The 21331-nt window shown below is 30.3% G+C and overlaps 1 protein-coding gene across 1 annotated transcript in view; it reads left to right on the top strand.

The window, feature by feature from the left end:
• The first annotated feature begins 14735 nt into the window (after window positions 1-14735).
• Window positions 14736-21331, top strand: part of LOC139485842 (transmembrane protein 272-like) — a 36947-nt gene continuing 30351 nt past the window's right edge. Inside the window, exon 1 of the mRNA XM_071270484.1 lies at window positions 14736-15476. Within this exon, the coding sequence (XP_071126585.1) occupies window positions 15261-15476 (216 nt within the window). The 5' untranslated portion in view covers window positions 14736-15260. The remainder of the gene's footprint in view (window positions 15477-21331) is intronic.

Genomic DNA, 21331 nt, shown 5'->3' with positions numbered 1-21331 from the left:
TCAAAAGATGAACAGGAATTGATAGAGTATTGGCAGTATTACCATGTAAAAGCAAACTAAGGACTAAGTTGTACACGACTCATACGGAAAAGGAAGTTATAAACCCCCTCCCTCCTTAAAAAAAACCCAATCAACAACATTGAAACGAACAACTAGCGATTTAATAAATCTAAATTTATTTTTTGCACCTCTACTTGGTTAGCACCTTACATTATCACACAGCGAATTTGAATGATATACAGGAAAAAAATATCCATATGAAATTTGAACGTTTCTTCTTTCCTTATCACATGTTTTATTACGGCGTGTTGATATTTTTGTATTCGTTTATTTACATTATAGTATTTTCGGTTTTTATCTGTCTAATGAATGTTGATAAATTTCCATTGGTATTATTTACCCCTTTGTATATATATTTTTCTTGTCATACTATTATTTAATCGAGAAGAAAACATGTTGTCAAATATGTTTTTTTTTAAAATATACAACAATCTTTGAAGGACATCACTGATGCCAAAACTAAATAACAACAAAATGAAATATACGTAGATCATTCAGTTATCATCTATTCCAACCGAGGTAAATATTGATCATTGTCAAATACATAAAAATTTAAAACATAGCCAATAAATATAAATTTTTTTTTTTACTATTTATAATACATAAGGGTATTAGATAACATATAAAATAAAAAGAACACATTGAAAATTTGGTGCATCGGACATTTTATTAAGTTTGTTGTGATTTGTTTAAAAACTTCACTTGATATCTAACGATGTACAAACATCGGGTCATAGACAATACGACATGAATGAAACTTTGAATTTTACGAAAAATTAAGGATTTTCTTATCCCAGGCATAGATTACCTTAGCCGTATTTGGCACAACTTTTTTGGAATTTTGGATCCTCAATGCTTTTCAACATTGTACTTGTTTGGCTTTATAAATATTTTGATATAAGCGTCACTGATGAGTCTTATGTAGACGAAACGCGCGTCTAGCGTACTAAATTATAATCCTGGTACCTTTGATAGCTATTGTAGACGAAAAGTTGGTTAATGAAATTTGACACATTTCGCTTTTAACATTTCTGGTTTTGATAGCAAATACATTTATTTAAGACGTGTTACATTGCACAAATAATGTGAGTATACATGCACTGATAGCAATATCAACAATACATTTATTCGTTAAAATATAACTCATTTTGTTTGTAAAGCAGAAGACGTAATTAGGCGCATATCACGTCGAATGTTAAATTGGTTCTGTCTGCAAAGCTAATCAATGAGTCAATCTATTCAATCTGATTAACCTTTCGAATTTGTAACTGCTGCACAAAAGATCAAATCGTATAAACTCAGAGGATATCCAATACAAACTGTCAGACATGTAGTAGTAAAGACGAGAATATAGTCATTCGTTCATGTCAATACATCATTAACCCTGGCTCATCATATCTATAATTTAATAAAAATGTCAACAATACTTTAACGAAATGTTATCTAAATGGAATACAACGTTAATATGTAGACGCTAAAGTAAATCTGATACATATCATTTTCCAGAAAGATTCACACAGAAAATAGCTTAATTCTTCTAGGTATATATTCATTATGCCGATATAGCGATAGGGAAGATTTGCATTATTGTAAATTCTGACAAACACACTGTTTAAGACGTTACACAAATTTTGCTTCAATATAAACAATATTGAAAACGATTTCATAATAGAATGACATACAGAAGAAAAGGTTATTCCATGACAACAACACTTCGTACATTTGCTATATGAAGCCCCTTTTCACGTATTTGTAGTCATTAGTGACGCTAAACATAATATATGTATAAGTCAAGAATGTATCGTTTTACTGAACATTTACATAACGCAGGTGAGGAAATGTCGCATAGTGACCCATCAATTCGCCGTTTTAGAATCTAATGCATCCTGGGTAATATTTTCAAAAGCGTACACCAAAGCGTTTTGATTGGTTTAAAACGTTATAAACAATGGAAATTCAACCAATGACGTAACGTTATTTTCACTTTGGGGTACGAACAATGAAATTACCCATGATGCTTTAGATTCTGAAACGGCCAATAGAATTGATTTCCAAATTGCCAAGTATGGTATAACAGGATATCGACTTGGACTATGATATTAGAGTGCTTTTATCAATTCGTTCACGTTACAATGGATCGTAATTGATAGAAATAAAAAAAATAGAAATAATTTAAAGAAGAATAATAAAACCTTAAAAACAAGATTTGGAAAGATCAAAAGAAAAAATGGATTCAAACCATTGAGGCATTTGAGTAGAATCAAACAGTGACACAGTTTGATCAAATGCACTAGAAATAAAGAATCATGCTTGAGTTCATATAAGGAAATGGTATATTTGTTAATGTTTAAAACTGCAATTGCAGTAGATCGAGCGTACAATGATTTTAGAGTACGCAGTCTTCCAAAGATATTAGACCCAGTATTTGGATAAATTATTGAACGATCGAGTGATTGTAATGATCAAGTATGAAGATATCTCAGTGAAAACATAACAAAATGGTAAAATGAATAAATGAAATATACCAAAATGTATCAAATATAAAGTTGTTTGGGAAAATTGAAAATCCAGTTGCTTGGCAGAAATTAAAATTTCAGTGAAAAAGATGAAGTTGTATGTGTATCCACACTGACGTGTTATGCATTAGAATTGATTAGGGTATATAACATGATCCCTGTGATCTATGATTTTTAATTTTACAATGTATCTCCGGATGCGGGAATTTCTCGCTACATTGAAGACCTGTTGGTGACCCTCTGCTGTTATTTTTTATTTGGTCGGGTTGTTGTCTCTTTGACACATTCCCCATTTCCATTCTCAATTTTATCTAAAAAGAGGGGCAAAATATACCAGAGGGACATTCAAACTCATAGATCGAAAATAAATTGTCAACGCCATGGCTAAAAAAGAGAAAAAGACGAACAAAAAAACAAATAGTGCCCAATTGTCGTATTATGTAGGTTGACTTTTGTACACTCTGCATCAGGGCCATTCGATAAAAGAAAGAAACATACGAGTATGTACTTTGCTGATTCTGTTTACAAGTTTTATAATTAAATAATATTTTTATTCTTAAAACATGGCATTATCTTTGAGAAGGTATTGGATTTGTGTGTGAGTGCACTTCTATGAATTTCATTTTTGACGACTGAAAAAGACCATATATCAATTATTATTTTTCCATTGAGTGTTTGCCGTTCTCCGTTGAGTTTGTATTACCAAAGTGAAACCTTTTATCCTAATTTTAATTTATTTCTCGGAATTTGATTGGATGATATTGTCCTAATAAATGTCAGTACATTTTGTTTTATTACGTCAATTGACATTATCTCCCTTATACCTTTAAGCTAATAGATACAAACAATAATTGAGGTGTTTTAAAGTCCTAATATTTTTCCTCTTAATCGCTAAATATATTTGGTTGCTATTGTCCTTATAATTGTATTTGATTACAATAATATGTAATTCAACATCATGATAAATTCGTCACACAGTGTGTAATTTTCTAAAAACGGAATGTATCGGGTCAATAACATTCATTTCGGCTCACTCGATATACATTTTATTGACCCGATAAATTCCCCTTTTAGGACAATTGCACACTGTGTAACTAATATTATTAAACTTAAAAAGTATAATATTGTATTTGTTAACTGTGACATGACATTACAAATGCTTATTAAATAAAAATAAACAAATAAACCAATATAACGATGTGTAACTGAATTATAATTTTCAAATAATGAAATATAATCTTCAATGTAATCTTGTGAACTATCTATTTCATTATTTTTCACTTTCACAGCAAAAATGTTTAAGTTTATCACACCACCTATTCTTATTGGCCCACACAGTGTCTTACACGGATTAATTTGTGAATTTGTGAAAATAAAGGATTTTTGGAAGAATACACAAAGAAGATGTGATATGATTGCCATTGAGGCAACTTTCCACAAGAGACAAAGTGACACAGAAATTAACAACTATAGGTCACCGTACAGCTTTCAACAATGAGCAAAGCCCATACCGCATTGTCATCTATAAAAGACCATGAAACGACACATGTAAACAATTCAAAAGAGAAAAAATAACGACCTAATTTATGAAAAAAACTTTAAAAAAAAATAAATAGATAACACACATCAACCGACGTCCATAAATAATAGGCTCCTGAATTGGGACATAGTTTGAGTAACTGGGAAGACCACAAGTTGGGAGGTGTAATTTAAAAAATAATTAGTTAATTAGAAACGAAGTGAAAATATAGTTTAGATTGTGGGTCATACTGTGTTAGCAGTGGTAGACTGTAAATTATAATGATGCAAACACAATGTATCGCAAACATGCATGCAGATGATTCTACTAAACGTTAATCTACCACTTACATATGTCAGTATCATGTAACTTGTCATTTTAATGTCAAAGTATTAGTTTAGGGATTACGTCACACAGTTTTACATTAAAAGATATCTATACAACCATTATATCACATAATGGGTTTTAATTCAAACAGAATAACTAGGACATTGATAGCACAACATATATATAACAATATTCATTAAATTCTAACTCAGAGGTATGGTACTGTTGAATTAAACTAAGTAAAGGTAGTGTGCAAATACATTGACCAATATTTGAACTAGTGATGCGTAAAATTCTTCATGAGATCGGTCAAACGTGTTGTATTGAACTTTGTCAAGCTTCAGATGGCAAATTGTCTTGTCACACATTAATTATTGACCATAGTCCTGAATTTAATGATCATTACTTATCTGGCCATTTTGCATCTGCATTAATGTTCCGATAGCACTATCTGGTCGAATCAGGCTTACTGTATTATAAAACTATACAAATATAATCATATAGCTACTGCAATACAATTTGTTTTATTTGCTGTATAACATGATATGTTATAGCTATTTTTTTTAATGTAAAAATGAATGATATTTTATAAGAAAGGTCGGATATGTTCAAAGGCACAATTAATGCATTAATATATTGTTTACGAAAATATCAGACATTATAAGCAAAACACTCTATAATTTTTGACAAGGTATTTGAAATTTTTCGAAAAATTCGTTATAATCTCATTATGTGTGATTTAGCCACTGGGTATACAATATATGTCATAGCGCTAAATGACAAAGTTAGACTTGTTAAAATCATTTACGTGGGAAAATATGTTTCCAATAAGGAAGACAATATCAGGATATGTAAAGCCAATATTCCATCTGCAGATTTATTAAGTAAAAATATGACACAACTGGATTACAAGTACATGTGTATGAAATTGTTATAACTGCAAGTCATCAATTTCATCAAGATGGGAAGTTGTTAAACCACACTGTTTTTATTTTTGGGTAATGAACTATGATATTTCAATGTAGATTCAGAAAAGGGAACGATAACTTGCAAGAACAGAGGATCTTTCAAACGACAATCGGTTCGAAAACAACAAAAACCTACATCTGAAATGCCAAATCTTCCACTGTACTTGCTGTCAAAAAACAACAACTTCAAATCCCCAGTCATCGCCGACAATAAGTTTTGCAAGCACTATTGTAGTTCTTGATTTTTTTAAGCTTTTATGACATAAGTTCAGTTTTCGTAAATACTTATTTGTCAATCACAGAGTTAATAAAAGACTATGTTTCAAGTACTTTGAAGTATATTGGTGTCATTTACGACTCTAGCTTTGTATGTGTAGTTTATATGTTTATATTTGTCAACAGACAAGATGGCATTTACTATCTGATACGAACCACTAACACTGGTGATCTCTATGTTTTTGTTTCCTGTTTTTAATGTGGTAAACACATTACAGTTGATAACATGATTTGTAAGTTGCTGACACGGAATTTCCGTTATCGTTCTCTGTTGCAATGATTTCCACTGCTATATTTGACTTTTATGCAAGGAATGCTGAGATAACGTTACAATGTTCTAGTTTTTTAAATTGTTAAATAAGTTAATCAGTTGAAAACCGTTTTTTCGAATAAAGCAGTTATTTATCTATGTTTAATGACGTTCATGTATATATCATGTAATGAGTAATTAAATATACCAAACCTATATGTTAATGACCATACCTCACGATTTGTCATCCAATCGCTTTAGAATTAATTTGAAATACTATTATGAGCTAACAAAACACATAAAATATACAATTTTGCTTCTATATAATATACGTTATTATCTAATTTAATGTAGATATCTGATAGCAACACATTATTGGAAATTAAAATACAATTCAGTATAGTTCCATTTCCGATATTAGTTATTCAGTTTTTGTCAATGTTCTCGGGCATATCTATTGTGTGTCAGTCTATATCCATTTCTCACTCTCCGCTTATATTTTAAAATTGAATGAGTATAACGTACATATAATTTGTAGATATATTTATAAAATAGATATACATCTAACGTCTCAGCGGAAACACAACAAAACATTTAGACTCTTATTAACAACACACGTAGATACACAAGCACATCTTGTAGTTAAAGTATTATTTTAGTATATAATAGTCTCAATTCGAAACACTATTGATCCTTCTTGAATATGATCTCTGCTTATTTCTTGTTTGGAGCAATTTTTTAATCATAAACACAATCATTTGTGTCATTTATAATCATAAAAAATTGAGAATGGAAATGGAGAATGTGTCAAAGAGACAACAACCCGACCAAATAAAAAACAACAGCAGAGGGTCACCAACAGGTCTTCAATGTAGCAAGAATTTTCCGCACCCGGAGGCGTCCTTCAGCTGGCCCCTAAACAAATATATACTAGTCTAGTGATAATGAACGCCATACTAATTTCCAAATTGTACACAAGAAACTAAAATTAAAATAATACAAGACTAACAAAGGCCAGAGGCTCCTGACTTGGGACAGGCGCAAAAATGCGGCGGGGTTAAACATGTTTGTGAGATCTCAACCCTGCCCCTATACCTCTAACCAATGCAGTAAAGTAAACGCATAACAATACGCACATTAAAATTCAGTTCAAGAGAAATCCGAGTCTGATGTCAGAAGATGTAACCAAAGAAAAAAAAAAATGACAATAATACATAAATAACAACAGACTACTAGCAGTTAACTGACATGCCAGCTCCAGACTTCAATTAAACTGACTGAAAGATTATGATTTCATCATATGAACATCAGGCACAATCCTTCCCGTTAGGGGTTTAGTATCATACCATCATAACATATATGAGAAGAACATAACCCGTGTCATGCCAATAACTGTTTTTAGAATAAATGTGTTTAGTTCCGATGCAAAGACCTTATCAGAGACTCAATATTAACGCCAAAATATGCAATCTTTAATGACTTGACAACAGTATCGTAATTATATCCCTTCTTAATAAGTCTATTCAAAGGTTTTGTAAGTTTCTGAGGTGAATACTGACACCTTTGTGCTTTATAAAGAATATTACCATAAAAAATTGGATGTGAAATACCTGAACGTATTAGAAGTCTGCATGTTGAGCTATATTTACGAATGATGTCTTTATACCGATGATAAAATTTAGTAAATGTTTTGACTAGTTTGTGATATCGAAAACCCTGGTGTAATAATTATTCAGTAATACATAAATTTCTCTCGTTAAAATCGAAAACATTGTTACATACACGAGCGAATCGTATAAGTTGAGATATATAAAGTTCTCTGTATAACATATGATTATATATTATATATATTTTTTTAATTTCATTTTAATTTTATATACATGTATACATATATACATGTACCCTTACTTATAAAGTTTAAACATGGATATATGTCACGTGTACTGCTTGTTTGTTGCACCAACATATAGGAACATGTTTAATAACGCTTTTGAGATCATAACATTTATCTGATAGACGTCAGTCGCATTACACAGATTTGGATCATACTATGCCAGATTAGATATAAGCGGATTATCTTAAGCTGGTATATATATATCAGCATGTCATTTGCTCGCTCAGTTGTTTTCTATGTATTTTCATTGTGAATAGCAAAATATATGTGAAACCATTCTTTTTTGTAACTCCTTGGCAGTCCGACTAAAATCATACACAACGACCTTTATCTTAATGTAGTTTCATATAATTGAAGTTCGTCTCTCATATTAAAACGATGCTTCGTTATCAAAATGTATATCTATAATTAAAAAACAATCCAGAGTTTAGAAGTTTTACACACGTGTTTATGTCTAATGTATTTCTAGATCTTTAGAGGAGCTTGTAAATTCGTGCTGCCTTATTGTACAGGAATCGGTTTGTAAATCACGGCACCATATATGAACTCAAAGAAGTTTTTTTGTTTGCACTAAAACTGGCACTGCAAATTACAAAATTGAATCAAATACATCTTGAAATATTATTTTTTTCTTTTCTGTTGGCTATCTTAATTTGAATGCAAAATATAATTTCATTTGGCTGACATTTCATGTGGATCCACTCATACACCTTCTGTATTAGTTCTTTCAGATAATAATAATAAAAAAGTCACTAACTGCTGTATATTTTCTGAATACATAGATTTATATAAATTTGTATTTTCACGACCTAAAGATGAAATTAATATAGAACCACTACATATATACCCGAGAAGTAGTGCGATGTCTTTCTTTTTTGTATTCTGACTTTTGTAATGGATCACAGTCTCGATTGTTTGTATCTAGAATTGATAGACTTTTGTACATTTAAATACTGATAACATACTATAAATGTAATAATACTTTAACATTAATAAAAAATTATATAAACGTATAGTATCATTACACAAACCATAGTAAGCTGTGTCGATGCAATGTAACATTGGTCGGTTGTTAGCACCTTACTATATCTTAACATACTCATGAGCAATGTTTTGTTTTTATCTGTTTGACAATTCTTATCTTTGAATTCAAACATAATGAGAAAGAGATAGTAACCGATGATTCTTCTATTAAACAAGTCGATTTCTTTTAAACCATGTGTTTATAAAGACCATACTAAAATTATCAACCCTAAACGTAATTATTAAGCCATGCAGTTGGGCGAATTATATGCAACACCGTCTTTTCGATCAAGATAGCTTACATAACGACATTTTAATTGTCACGTCCTCGAATTGAATGTAATGCAGAACTACCTAAATGCTATCAAAGCGTAATAATCAGTCTTCTTTCTTCACGTCTTGACTGATTGCATGCTTATCGTTATGATTCACAGCCATGATTAAATATTTCCCAGACTTGTAGATGCTTGTACTTTTAAATGCTGACTTTTAAGTACACATGTTATCTTTTTACACTTGAAATTGAAATATTACAGGATGAAATGCTGTCATGTATGATCATACACACCCATTAAATTCACTGAAATGTATAATGTATAAATATGTGAAAATGGGGTCAACTCTTTCATACATTTGGTTACTTATGCTATGCCTGCGATCGTAGTTTATTTCATTGATACAAGGTGTGCATGTACAAAACGCACGTACTACGTGTTGTTGTGCTACTATTCATCGCGACTATGAACAAAACATAAAATGTAAAATGATAGTACAAAGGGTATGAAAAAACGCGAATTTAATAATGCATCAGTTTTTCACAGAAGTGTCATCTTAGTAATTTTACAAATGAACCAAATCAAAATTGTATCCCTTTTATTATTTCAAATTATATACTTTTTAAACATCGTACATGAGCTTGCATAAGCAACACCAGATCACCAATCGTGAAATTATTCAAAAATGCATAGAGTGTCCTTATCACATTGAATATCTAAATGTCACACCTAGTTTTGAATACTAATGTAAAAACCTTTTGCACTTATTACAATTAATCATAAAATAAAAAGAGATATCAATTTACAGTCAATTTATTCATTTTTATGCCAACGACGATTTACTCATTTTATTAAATATATGCATATACGTATGCAATAATACAAAATAAAAAAAAGATTGCATGCGTTTTATTTGATTTACATTTTAATCAATTGCATTCTTAATAATGTTCCAGACCCGTCTGTCAAAAATGGATAATTGCTAATATCGTATTTTAATAAAACATATAATGTACTCTATAAAGAAATCCTAGCAAGTTTTTTTCTAAACATTACAGTTATTACATGTATCATTACTGAATACTTTCTGTTCTTATATTTGCATCGTTCCTTGTTAACTAAATCACGTTTTATTATGAAACATGCGTATATACAAATATGACTATTGTGTTTACCTGTTGGTGACCTTCTGTTGTTGTCTGTTCTATGGTCAGGTTGTTGTCTCTTTGACACATTCCCCATTTCCATTCTCAATTTTACTTTATTTTTAGATAGCGTAAAATAGTTGAATTATTACAACCAATCGATTCATCAGTGAAAACTGCAAGTGTCAATGGTCATGATTGCAAACAATATAGAAAATTGTTCCTCCTGTTTCAATGTTTTCTTGTGTATGTATGTAAACTTCCAACTGACAAATAACATTATAATGTGACATAAACGCACTGTCATGGCTATTTTTTGTATTTTTATTATGGGTTAATCGTTTTTGTTTTATCCATGCCAGGACTTTCTTGGCTTAATATATATGAGTTTTGCAAAGAGTTATGTGGTGATTTTTTTGTTGGTTATGTCTTACTAAATGGCCTCCTGACAATACCAGTTTCCACTCCATACGTGTTTTTAAACTGAATAATACAATTGCAATTCAACAGTTATGTTTTCATTTATTCGTATCTAATTATTGCTTCTCTCTGTTTGTTTTTCTGCTGTTACATTAAAACTCTGCAAACATGCTTGTTTGTTAAGGAGGTACCTAACACTACAGGGAGATAACTCTGTAAATTCAGATAAACGTTTAAATTACGTTGTATTGTTAAGGGAATATTAAGCTTCTCAATGATCAAAATAAGTGTTTGTCAAACTTCTATATAACCAGTGTAATTTTTTTGATAAAACGGTTGGTTCAAATTTTTTGATATTTTTATACTTTTGTAAAAGGGTCAAAGTAAATAATTTGTCAAAATTTTAAGAATATTAAACGACCCAAATAAATTTTAGCTAAATTGTTGGGTACCACCTTAAACAAAATAATCACAAATTCACGTCAAATGGTTTGACAATTATTCTTTGAATGGAACTACACTTTATTATTCCAGAAAAAAAGAATTTAACTCGACCATGTTGAAGTTTTAATTTAAAAGTCATTTTGTTTACATTTAAGACGATGTGTTGATTCTAATTAATTGTATTGATAAACGGCAAGATGCATCCATAAATTTGTCATTTAAATTCACATTGCGACTTACTCTAAGTTCTAGTGATTAAGGATTTAACGGGGTCAAATTTCCACAATAATTTAAATTTATTTGATCGAACAGATTTCCAGTTGACAAGGTTTAAGGTCAAATATCCGTATATAACCAGTACATAGATGTTATGTTAAAATTTAGTACATGCTTAAATATTGATAATATACATCTAAATATGTAAAATAAAAGGATTATGATATCGACGTTGTTTTTGAGAAAATAATGACATGTTTATAATCTGTCTAGCATGTCTAGAGGTTACTAATGTTCAATGAACATGTTAAAATCTTTATCATTCGTCTACAATTTTCAGTTTCCTCGGACTTAATCTATTTTTGTTTAAATTGATAGTTTCTTCCTCTTTGTGTTACAAATTAAATGATGTAAAACATATGGTCATGGTGTTTCAACGTGTTGACTATACATAATGTGTTTACACTAACCGATGCAAACCAGTTGTTCAATTGACAATGAGGGTCTAGATTGGTAAGGGTGGATACAAATTTTTTCAGGGAGAGGCACAATTTGAAAAATCTATTTTTGTTTTATTTACATCAAATCAAAGAAAACCTACAATCAAAACAAATGGTTTAACAAGACTTATGAAATTGATTCTTATTTAATTTGTCGCGGATTCCTGTGTGCTAAGGTTCGGATATTTGCTATTGCCTCAGTATGTAACATTATCAGAAACTTATCCCCACAGCCGAGATTTTCATTAAGTCTATTACATTGACGTGTATTTTAAATTCATGGGTTTTCGAAAGAGTCTACTCATTTTAAACCGATAATAGTGAATATACGTAAAATAAACTCTTATTTTGAAGGTGGAGTGCACTACCCTATCATATTAAATTTCATTGAAATAGTCTCTTTTGTCCCTTTGTACAACTTACGGGAAAGTTACAGTTTCTTCCTTGTTGAACATGATTCTGGGTCAAATTAATGTTTTGTTAATTTGTCATTTGAACACTTGATTACGTCACAAGGCCAGTTAAATAGTTATCAAAAGTACCAGGATTATAATTTTATACGCCAGACGCGCAAACATATAAGTAAGATACAGTTGTTTCATGACAACAATCAACTTAAGTATTTACTCAGATCGACGCAAGGTAAATCACGAGTCGTTGGCACGTATCAAGAGGCTGATGTCGCGTTTCCTTGAGGCCAGATGGTAAATGTTACAAAAAAAAAACAACATGTAACGTGCTCATATAGACTTTGTATCGAAAAACATAGTACTTTGAATTTTGGTATCACGATAGAAAACCATGAAAAATCAGACAAACAGGTAATATAAATAAATGTATTACCTACCTTTGAAAAGAATATAACCGACCGTGCAAGGGCTGTAAAGCCAGTCAAGGTCGTTAAAAACTTCCATTTGTAAAAGAATCAAAGACTTGGGACTATAGATCTTCATTTTTACACCTTCACATCAAATGAATCAAGGACGTGATCGTTCAACATGTATAGTTATACAAGGAACATGCAATCTACAAATGAGATTTCAAGATTACAGTACGTTGTTTGCCTTAAGGTAAGTTGTAACCAGTGATAAACAAATTAATAAATTAATCTGAATATTGAAATACAATATACATGGTTGTGCCATTTTTTCCTAACCACTAGATGTTCACGAGCACTGAGTTGAAATCCCTTGGATCAGCATTTATAGGGGTAGTTCTTTTATTAATTCTCTTTTTTAACATGTTTAAAAGTGGTCTCTATTTGTTACATTTTTGCACCTCATTATTATCTTTTTTTTTCTTTTTTTGGGGAGCCGGGGGGGGGGGGGGGGGGGGTCATTTCTTTTTAATTTAAAATATTCTGCTATTGTGCACCTTTTGTTTATTGTTGAATAATCTGTTGTAAACTCAACCGGATCCTATATCATTGACTTGTACTTTAAATTACAATTGTAATTAAAATCCATTAAGTGTTAAATAAAAATAGAAGTTCGACTTATATCAGATGTATACAAGACCGTACCTTGACCTATAATGAACTAATTTTATAAATTGTGACTTGGATTGAGAGTTGTCTCATTGGCACTCACGCCACATCTTCCTATATCTTTAAATAATTATACATTAAGTAGGTTTCATATACTTTGCTTTGTATTATCTTAAATCATGTTAATTACATTAACTTTTAAAACAATTCACAACCTGCTGTGTATCATATTTATATGTTGAAACAATGAAATATCTTCATATTTTTCTAGCAGTAAAATTATACATTTTTATTAGTGTTTAACCTCAACGCAAGTATTTGCTCATTTGTGCATTTTATATTATGCCCTGCTACTGTTTTCCTTTCTCTGCAATATTTGAACCCATACAGCTGCCTAAAACATCGCATTTCACATGTAAAGCATTTTAGAAAATGCCACCTTATCTTTACTTAGTTTCCTATATTTGTTTTATCATTATATTTACGCATAAGACAACAATATGTATGATGTTTTGAACATCTGTTTAAAGCATTTTTTGAATCAAAATGGCATTGCGATTAGGGAATAGAGGCTTATCATATATTTATATGCCGTCTTTTTAACTAATGAAACATTTCTGAGTTTTCTGTTTAACCACACAATGTCGATGACAGGGCATTTTTGGTGGCATCTACTAATTGTCATGCTGACTTTTGACACTCAAAACATATGATAGATCTATTTTTGTCAAAAGTGACAAATATGTTTCAAACAACTAATCGATATGATGCTTGATTTTATTCCTGTTGATGTTTTCACAGCATCAGTTATGCAATTAGATCACACGCTAACGCTTTTAAACTTTTTGGAATTTTGGATCCTCAATGCTCTTCAACTTGTTACGTGTTTGGCTTTATAAATAGTTTGATATGAGCGTCACTGATGAGTCTTATGCAGACGAAACGCTTGTCTGGCGTACTAAATTATAATCCTGGTACCTTTGATAAATAATTATATTCACTCAACCGTGACAACAAATAAGAAGTCCCGAATCAGACCAAAGCGCCATGAACAGATAAAATATGTAAACAAAACCACAAGATACCGTTTTAATGAATAAGTTAAAATCTATATGTCAATACATTGGCCATTATTTGAAATAATGATGTTAAATTGCTTCAAGGGATCGATCAAAAGCGCTGTACTGAACATTAACATTTGTTTCAGTTAGGGAAATGTTGACTCCCGGAGAAATACGGGACAATACGCTTAAATTTACTAGTCATTCACATATTAAACTCTGTTGCATTTACATGAATGTTCCGGCAGCACCAGCTGATTGGAACTGGCTTTTAATATTGCAAATCGCTTAATTGGAAATAATCCTTTTTCACTTGTGTCATTTTTTGTCTTCGCCATCAATAGATTAGCTTTGAGAATGTTCAGAAGATGATTATTTCAATAAAAAAGTTGTTCTTTGTTTACCAGCACAAGGTAATGGATCATTATACTGTATCAGAATATATCGGAAATTCTAAGATAATTCCTTGATATTTTATGAAAAAACATTCACATCGTTGACATTTTCTGCCAGTAAGATCGTTAAAATCTCAGTATTGGTGATTAAGCCGTTGGATATTCATCATAGTAAGAAATGACAAAGTTAAGTCGTGTACCTGGGAACATTTGCTTTTTTTTCAATAAGAAAACACATTATCTGGATATACATAAGCACTGATTTATCTGGAGATCAATTAAATGAAAATATGACAAAACTGGATTAGTCGAAATGACAGTGTTGTTCAGCTCATACGTTTAATACAGTTTTAAATGCGCCCTATTAGTTAAATGCAGATGTTAATGCAGCTCGTCATTTTAATACAGATGTGAGATTGTTTAACAACACAAACATTATTTTAATTTACTAGACGACATTTCATATTTGTGTGATGAACTAGGAGATGTCAATGTTGACCAGGAAGGGAACGATGGTTCGTAAGAACCGAGGGTCTTTAAAACGACAATCGGTTCGGAGACAAGGAAACGGATCCATAACAAGGAAACAACAAAAAACAACATCGGAAATGCCAGAATCTCCTCGTGTCATTGCTGTCAAAAAACACGAATTTCAATATCCCCAATCGTCGCCGACAAGGAGTGTTGCAAGCACTATTGTAGTAAGTATTTATTTTTCCAGCATTATTTTTGTAGGAAACTATCATCAGAGCACTGTGTTCATAATTAATCATTTTGCTAGTACTGATCACTTATTTTGTTCTTCCTTTTTATTTAACTGTGTTTTTAAATGTACGAGGTAGTAATGTTTGTCACATAAAAACGACAGTTTTATTTTTATAAACATCTAAGTTGAAAGATCAGTTTTTACATACGATTTCAACAGGTGAAACCTAGTAGTTTTAGGATTTTAGACATGAAACAGTCGACCACCTAGGCCTCGATCATGATTTGATATGTTGACGTTACTGTACTTAACTCTAATTTTAATTAGTAAATTTATTTGTTATCTTTTTTCATGTTTGCATTTTGCATTCTAATGTTTTTCTTGTATTACAAATTTTAAACGATTAAATGTGTACGTTTCGTGTCATTTCTATATAGTTTGGTATTTCAACATGCCATGTTTATTCCATGAAATATTTATAAAAGCGGTATTAACATAACATTGAACTGGCTTCCAGGAGGGCGATGTTACATTTGAATTTTCCTTCAAAATTGCTCTTTTTGTCATTTTATTCTTTTACAAAGACGGTGAACCTGTTATGTAAATGAATGATCCAATGTTCGAATTACTACAAGATATGTATTTCTCAATTAAAAACAAATGAATAGCATGAATATAAAATAAAGAAAATAAATATCAAATATGATGTTGATTTAGTAAAGTTGAAAATCATCCGTTAATCAAGTAAGTGTGCAATGAAAATGAAATTATAATAGACAATCTTCCAAAGACAGAGGGTAGTTTTGGGTTTCATGGTAGTTAAACTAACCTGTTTATATAAAATGCGATATTTGTTTTGTATATGCACTGGTTAATTTAACTGATCCAGGTGGATTGCAGCTATATCTTAATACATTATTTTCATGTTATCACAAGGTCAGTTGGAATCGCTTTATACATTGCAATAACATATTCGATGACAAAACACTACTCACTTTATTCTCCGCATCTTTAAATGAATAAGGTGAATTTGCGTGAATGTGTAAATACTGATAAATTGAGTATAAATGAATTCAACCAATGATATTTGAATAGCATTTTATTTTACTCACAAAAAGCTTAATCATATTCTTTAAATGTCACAAAGCTTAATTATAATCAACTAATGCAACGGCAAACATATGAACTCTTTTTTCATGTCACCAAAATAAATATTTCTTATACATGTTATATCATTTTATTTTCAATTAAAAAATGTTTTTATACCAATCGTGACTATCTGATAATAGATGTATCATATCAAAGCTATATTAAATATACTATGATTAGTTTTTGAAGAAAGGTTTACTCCAAAAGTATTATTATGGAATTACGTTTCATTTCTACTTTTGTTGAATTACTAAACAAAAGAAAAACGTGTAAACGCTAAAGGCGATCCCTTTATACTAATTATTAGCTAAGTCGGTCGTTAACTTTGGTGAATGCAGCTGAAAGTCAAGCTTTCTTGAGAATAAAGTACTGTAATGGACAACTGAAATGTAGTTTTAAGATATATTAGATTTACAGAAAACTTGGCCTTCTTTACAATAGGAATTTGCAGATTTATATACTCCACACAGCTACAACGACGCCCAACATTTGTAACAGTTCTACTGTCGATTAGAAGAGTATATGTCTGAACTCAGTCATCATTTCCGGTCTCAAGGTCATCGAACAGGTTTTATAAATTAATAAAATAATTATGCAAATAAAAGGCAGCTTTCTAAATACTATATTCAGTTGGCATTGTGTTTACACTTAAGAATTTTAGTCTAAGGATAATAAATATACTTTTGTTATAGACGAAAAACATGTTCTAACATAATTAAAAACCGATGTATTCAAATATCAGAAAAGTCAATGCTGTTTTCGATTGTATAGATTACATAATCAGTTCAGCTAATCACACTGTAAGACATGTTAGCTGTATTTAAAGACCAGTTCAAGACTGCAATAGCTGTGCATTGTATTCAACAATGTCTTTTGGGATAAATTAGGTATGCAGCGATCTTTTAATTGTCATGTCATCGACGTGTTCAAGATAACTGCAATGAAGAGCTACATGTAGTAGCATACTACCAGAAGATAATTGGCCGTGGACCTTCTTTCTTGCCTGACTTAGTTTATGCGTAGCGTAATGAATCAATGTCTGCTTCTATTATTTCATGATAAATAGACGCTTGTACTTTAATTGCGGAGTTAAAGTACATAGATAATCTCATAACAATTAATGTGATAATAATTATAAACAAAAACAAACTTTATTTTTCAACTTGTTATTTTTACAATAATTGGCTGATTGCCGGATAAAAGCAGGTGTTTCGTAGATGTTTTTGTTATTCATATTTTCCACTGATCTAGTTCAGCTACATGCTTGCAGTAAGGTATGATCATCGTAAATAAAAGCGCTCAAACAACTCTTACATATAGGTGGCGTATTTATTAATATTAGAAAATGATTTTTTAATATTAAAAAATCAACCAGAATATTTAATATTAAATATTCATTTTTTAATATTAAAAAATAAGACCATTTATTGATATTAGAAAATGATTTTTTAATATTAAAAAATGATTTATTAATATTAAAAAATGATTTTTTAATATTAAAAAATGATTTATTAATATTAAAAAATGATTTTTTAATATTAATAAATAGGATCTATTTTTTAATATTAAATATTATTTTTTAATATTAATAAATCGAATATTTAATATTAAAAAATGATTTTTTAATATTGAAAAATAAAACCTATTTATTAATATTAAAAAATGACGATTTTTTAATATTAAAAAATATTTATTAATATTAAAAATTCGATTTATTAATATTAAAAAATAATATTTAATATTAATAAATGATTTATTAATATTAATAAATAGGGAATAAATTCCACAAGGGCTTGCCATATTTAATGAAATAAAGCAAATTATTTCAAACATTTATTATGGCTTCTAATTTTGTTATACAATGACTTGGTCCTACCTCGTTATTGCGATACATTCCTATTTTGTAATGATTTTTCAGAATCCGGAAGTCTTACGTAAACCGTTAATGCTAATATATACGTGTTATTGGTACTGTAAGTTGCTCGTTAATGCAGACCGCATAATGTACTGCAACCAGCCTGTCAATTACGAATTCTCAGAAAATCACTTGTTTCCGTTATATATATATATATATACCAATAATATCATGGTCAGTGTAATTTGGGCAATATAGAATAATGGCGTTCTTGTGTTTGATACTGAATTTATCATCAGTAATAACAAACAAGACCGCAATGTAATGAAGTCAGCATGAACAAATGGAATGCTTTAACTTTTTTTATCGGTTATTTGTCTTAACTGTATGTTTTTTGTTTAGAATAATGAAATAAAATGAAATCGTATAATTGGTCTAGTGTATGAATAAAATAACATGCATTTCATTGACACAATGCAAAAGAATATGATTTTATTGTTTTTGGTGATAATTTTCATGTTTGTATTTGCTTCTTTTTTCTTGTTCTAATGTTCCGTTTGTTGCCCCTTCCCTTAATTGTACGAATTTTTAATGTTTATTTCGCTTTTCTTTCATTACTTTCGTTATGCTATGCCTTTTTTGTTATTTTTGAATCCCTATGGTACTCTCTAATTGTCTTTTTACATGACCAATACCTTTTTGTCAGCATTATAACAGTGACCAATTGTACTAATGTAGCAAATAACTTTTTTTCAAAAGTTTGAAATTAAAAGAATCCACTTTCTAAAAATATGAACATTATGCTAAGCTATCTTTCTGTCAAATAACCGTACTGTTGAAGAAATAATATTTGTTTTAGATAGTCTCCGATTTGGGCAAATCATTATTCATAACATGACTTTTGTTTAAATTGTAATCCGTAAAAAAGATTCATTAACGTTCAAATACAAATGATTTTACAAATCTAGCTGTTTTTTGTGGTTGTCAAGGAACACACATAGACCATGAACATAGTAAGATATGCTTATTTGTTCTGGGCACATCATTGCACGTCTAAAGTTTATGCTCAGTTCACACATGTTAATGTGTTTGGTTCCTAGTCATACTCTGAATAAGTTTTTTTCTGATACAGACATTTACTTGAAAGCAGCTTTTGGTTGCTAACTTTTGACAGTTTGACTCGTTTAAGGCAATTTTGTTATTATTGCTCAGATATTTTCTGACTAGTTCTTCATTTGTAAACAAATATGCAATAAAACAGGATTCTAAAATTTAAATTTAACATACATTAAGAATATTTCACAGATCTGGAACATGACATATAATGGAGTCCTACATATATGTATATATAAGTTAAATTGTATTTAATGTGATACTTGGTTGTGATATCCAATACAGGGTGTGAACAATGCAAATTCATATAGTCCTTAATGAATAAGAACATTAAAAACTACACCAAATAATCGTTTATTACTAATGGCCTACATTATCATTAAATTTAAGTGGTAGTTTCAAACCAATCTGTTATAGTTGTAGGCATTGTTGGTGTTTATGTTCATATGTATTTGTGATTGTACCGTTGCATACAGGTCCGACCGTGCAAGGGCTGTCTAGCCAGTCAAGGTCGTTAAAAACTTTCTTTTGTTTGTTTGTATACAGGTGGTAATACATAAATTGTATAACACATACTGTATACACCATTTATCTATCAAAAAAGCTACATTATTTTAGTAAAATTCAATGGTACAGTGGAATTGGTACCGGTATCATCATCAGCTAAAATATACGTCTGTATGTATTTACTTTATCAAGTTATAGCATGAAATTCTTAATTAGATTAAACAGATGTGGATTTTTCATAATTCGGTATGATTAACGTATATAACATCTAGTGATAGTTTCCGATGTATAAAGTACTAGTATGGTCAGGTGTTAGTTGGAATACATATGCAATACTTTACGCTTTTCGTGTTGAATCACAGCATGACTAAATGTTCACAAAATCATTATATCTGAAACACTAATGGTATCTAATGTTGTTGTATTGATAACAAAACGTACTAATCATTGACAAATTCAATTACTTTTTCGATGAAATTCCCTGAAACGATTTGAATGACTTTCCACAGTATATATAAGTGTCTCGTTTACCCATTTACCTGGACATGAAAACGGAAACATGCATTAATGTATCCTGTAAAACGAACTAACCCATATCAACCTCTTAAAATATTTGAAAGGATGCATTAAGGACTTTTTAGCTGTTGTTTTCATAATCAAAAATTACATGTATATCCAATTTGTACCTACATCATGTTCGATGCCTAAAAAAATAAACGCAAAAAAGAAATGCAAAACTTCAAAATTGTTCATATTGTTAACACGTAAAAGTAAGATTAATCTAATGGAAGTTTCAATAAACAAAATAAGTACGCAGTTGAAATCGTTATCAAAGGTACCAGGATTATAATTAAGTACGCCAGACGCGCGTTTCGTCTACATAAGACTCATCAGTGACGCTCGTATAAAAAAGGAACAGTATAAATTTAATGTCAGGCAAACATATATTGTTATAGAATCACCGCATTCTTTCGTTTGTTTTTTCAATATTATCTTTATTTGTAAATAATTAACAAACATTGTTGACACCAGAAGGAAATACTCTTACTTAAGGTTGACCAGATCATATCAGGACGTCATCCGGTTTGCTGATAAAACAAGGACGCACTTTTGTTTCTATCATAGACAAAACAACTCAATAACTCGAGTGTATGGTTGTCAGCTTATTGATATTGTAAAATACCACCGGCAAAACACAGTATGGACCTTACACGAAAAAAGCTGAT

Source organism: Mytilus edulis, chromosome 8 (assembly GCF_963676685.1).
Source record: "Mytilus edulis chromosome 8, xbMytEdul2.2, whole genome shotgun sequence".
NCBI classification, from domain to species: domain Eukaryota; kingdom Metazoa; phylum Mollusca; class Bivalvia; order Mytilida; family Mytilidae; genus Mytilus; species Mytilus edulis.
This window is presented reverse-complemented; position numbering and strand designations above follow the sequence as displayed.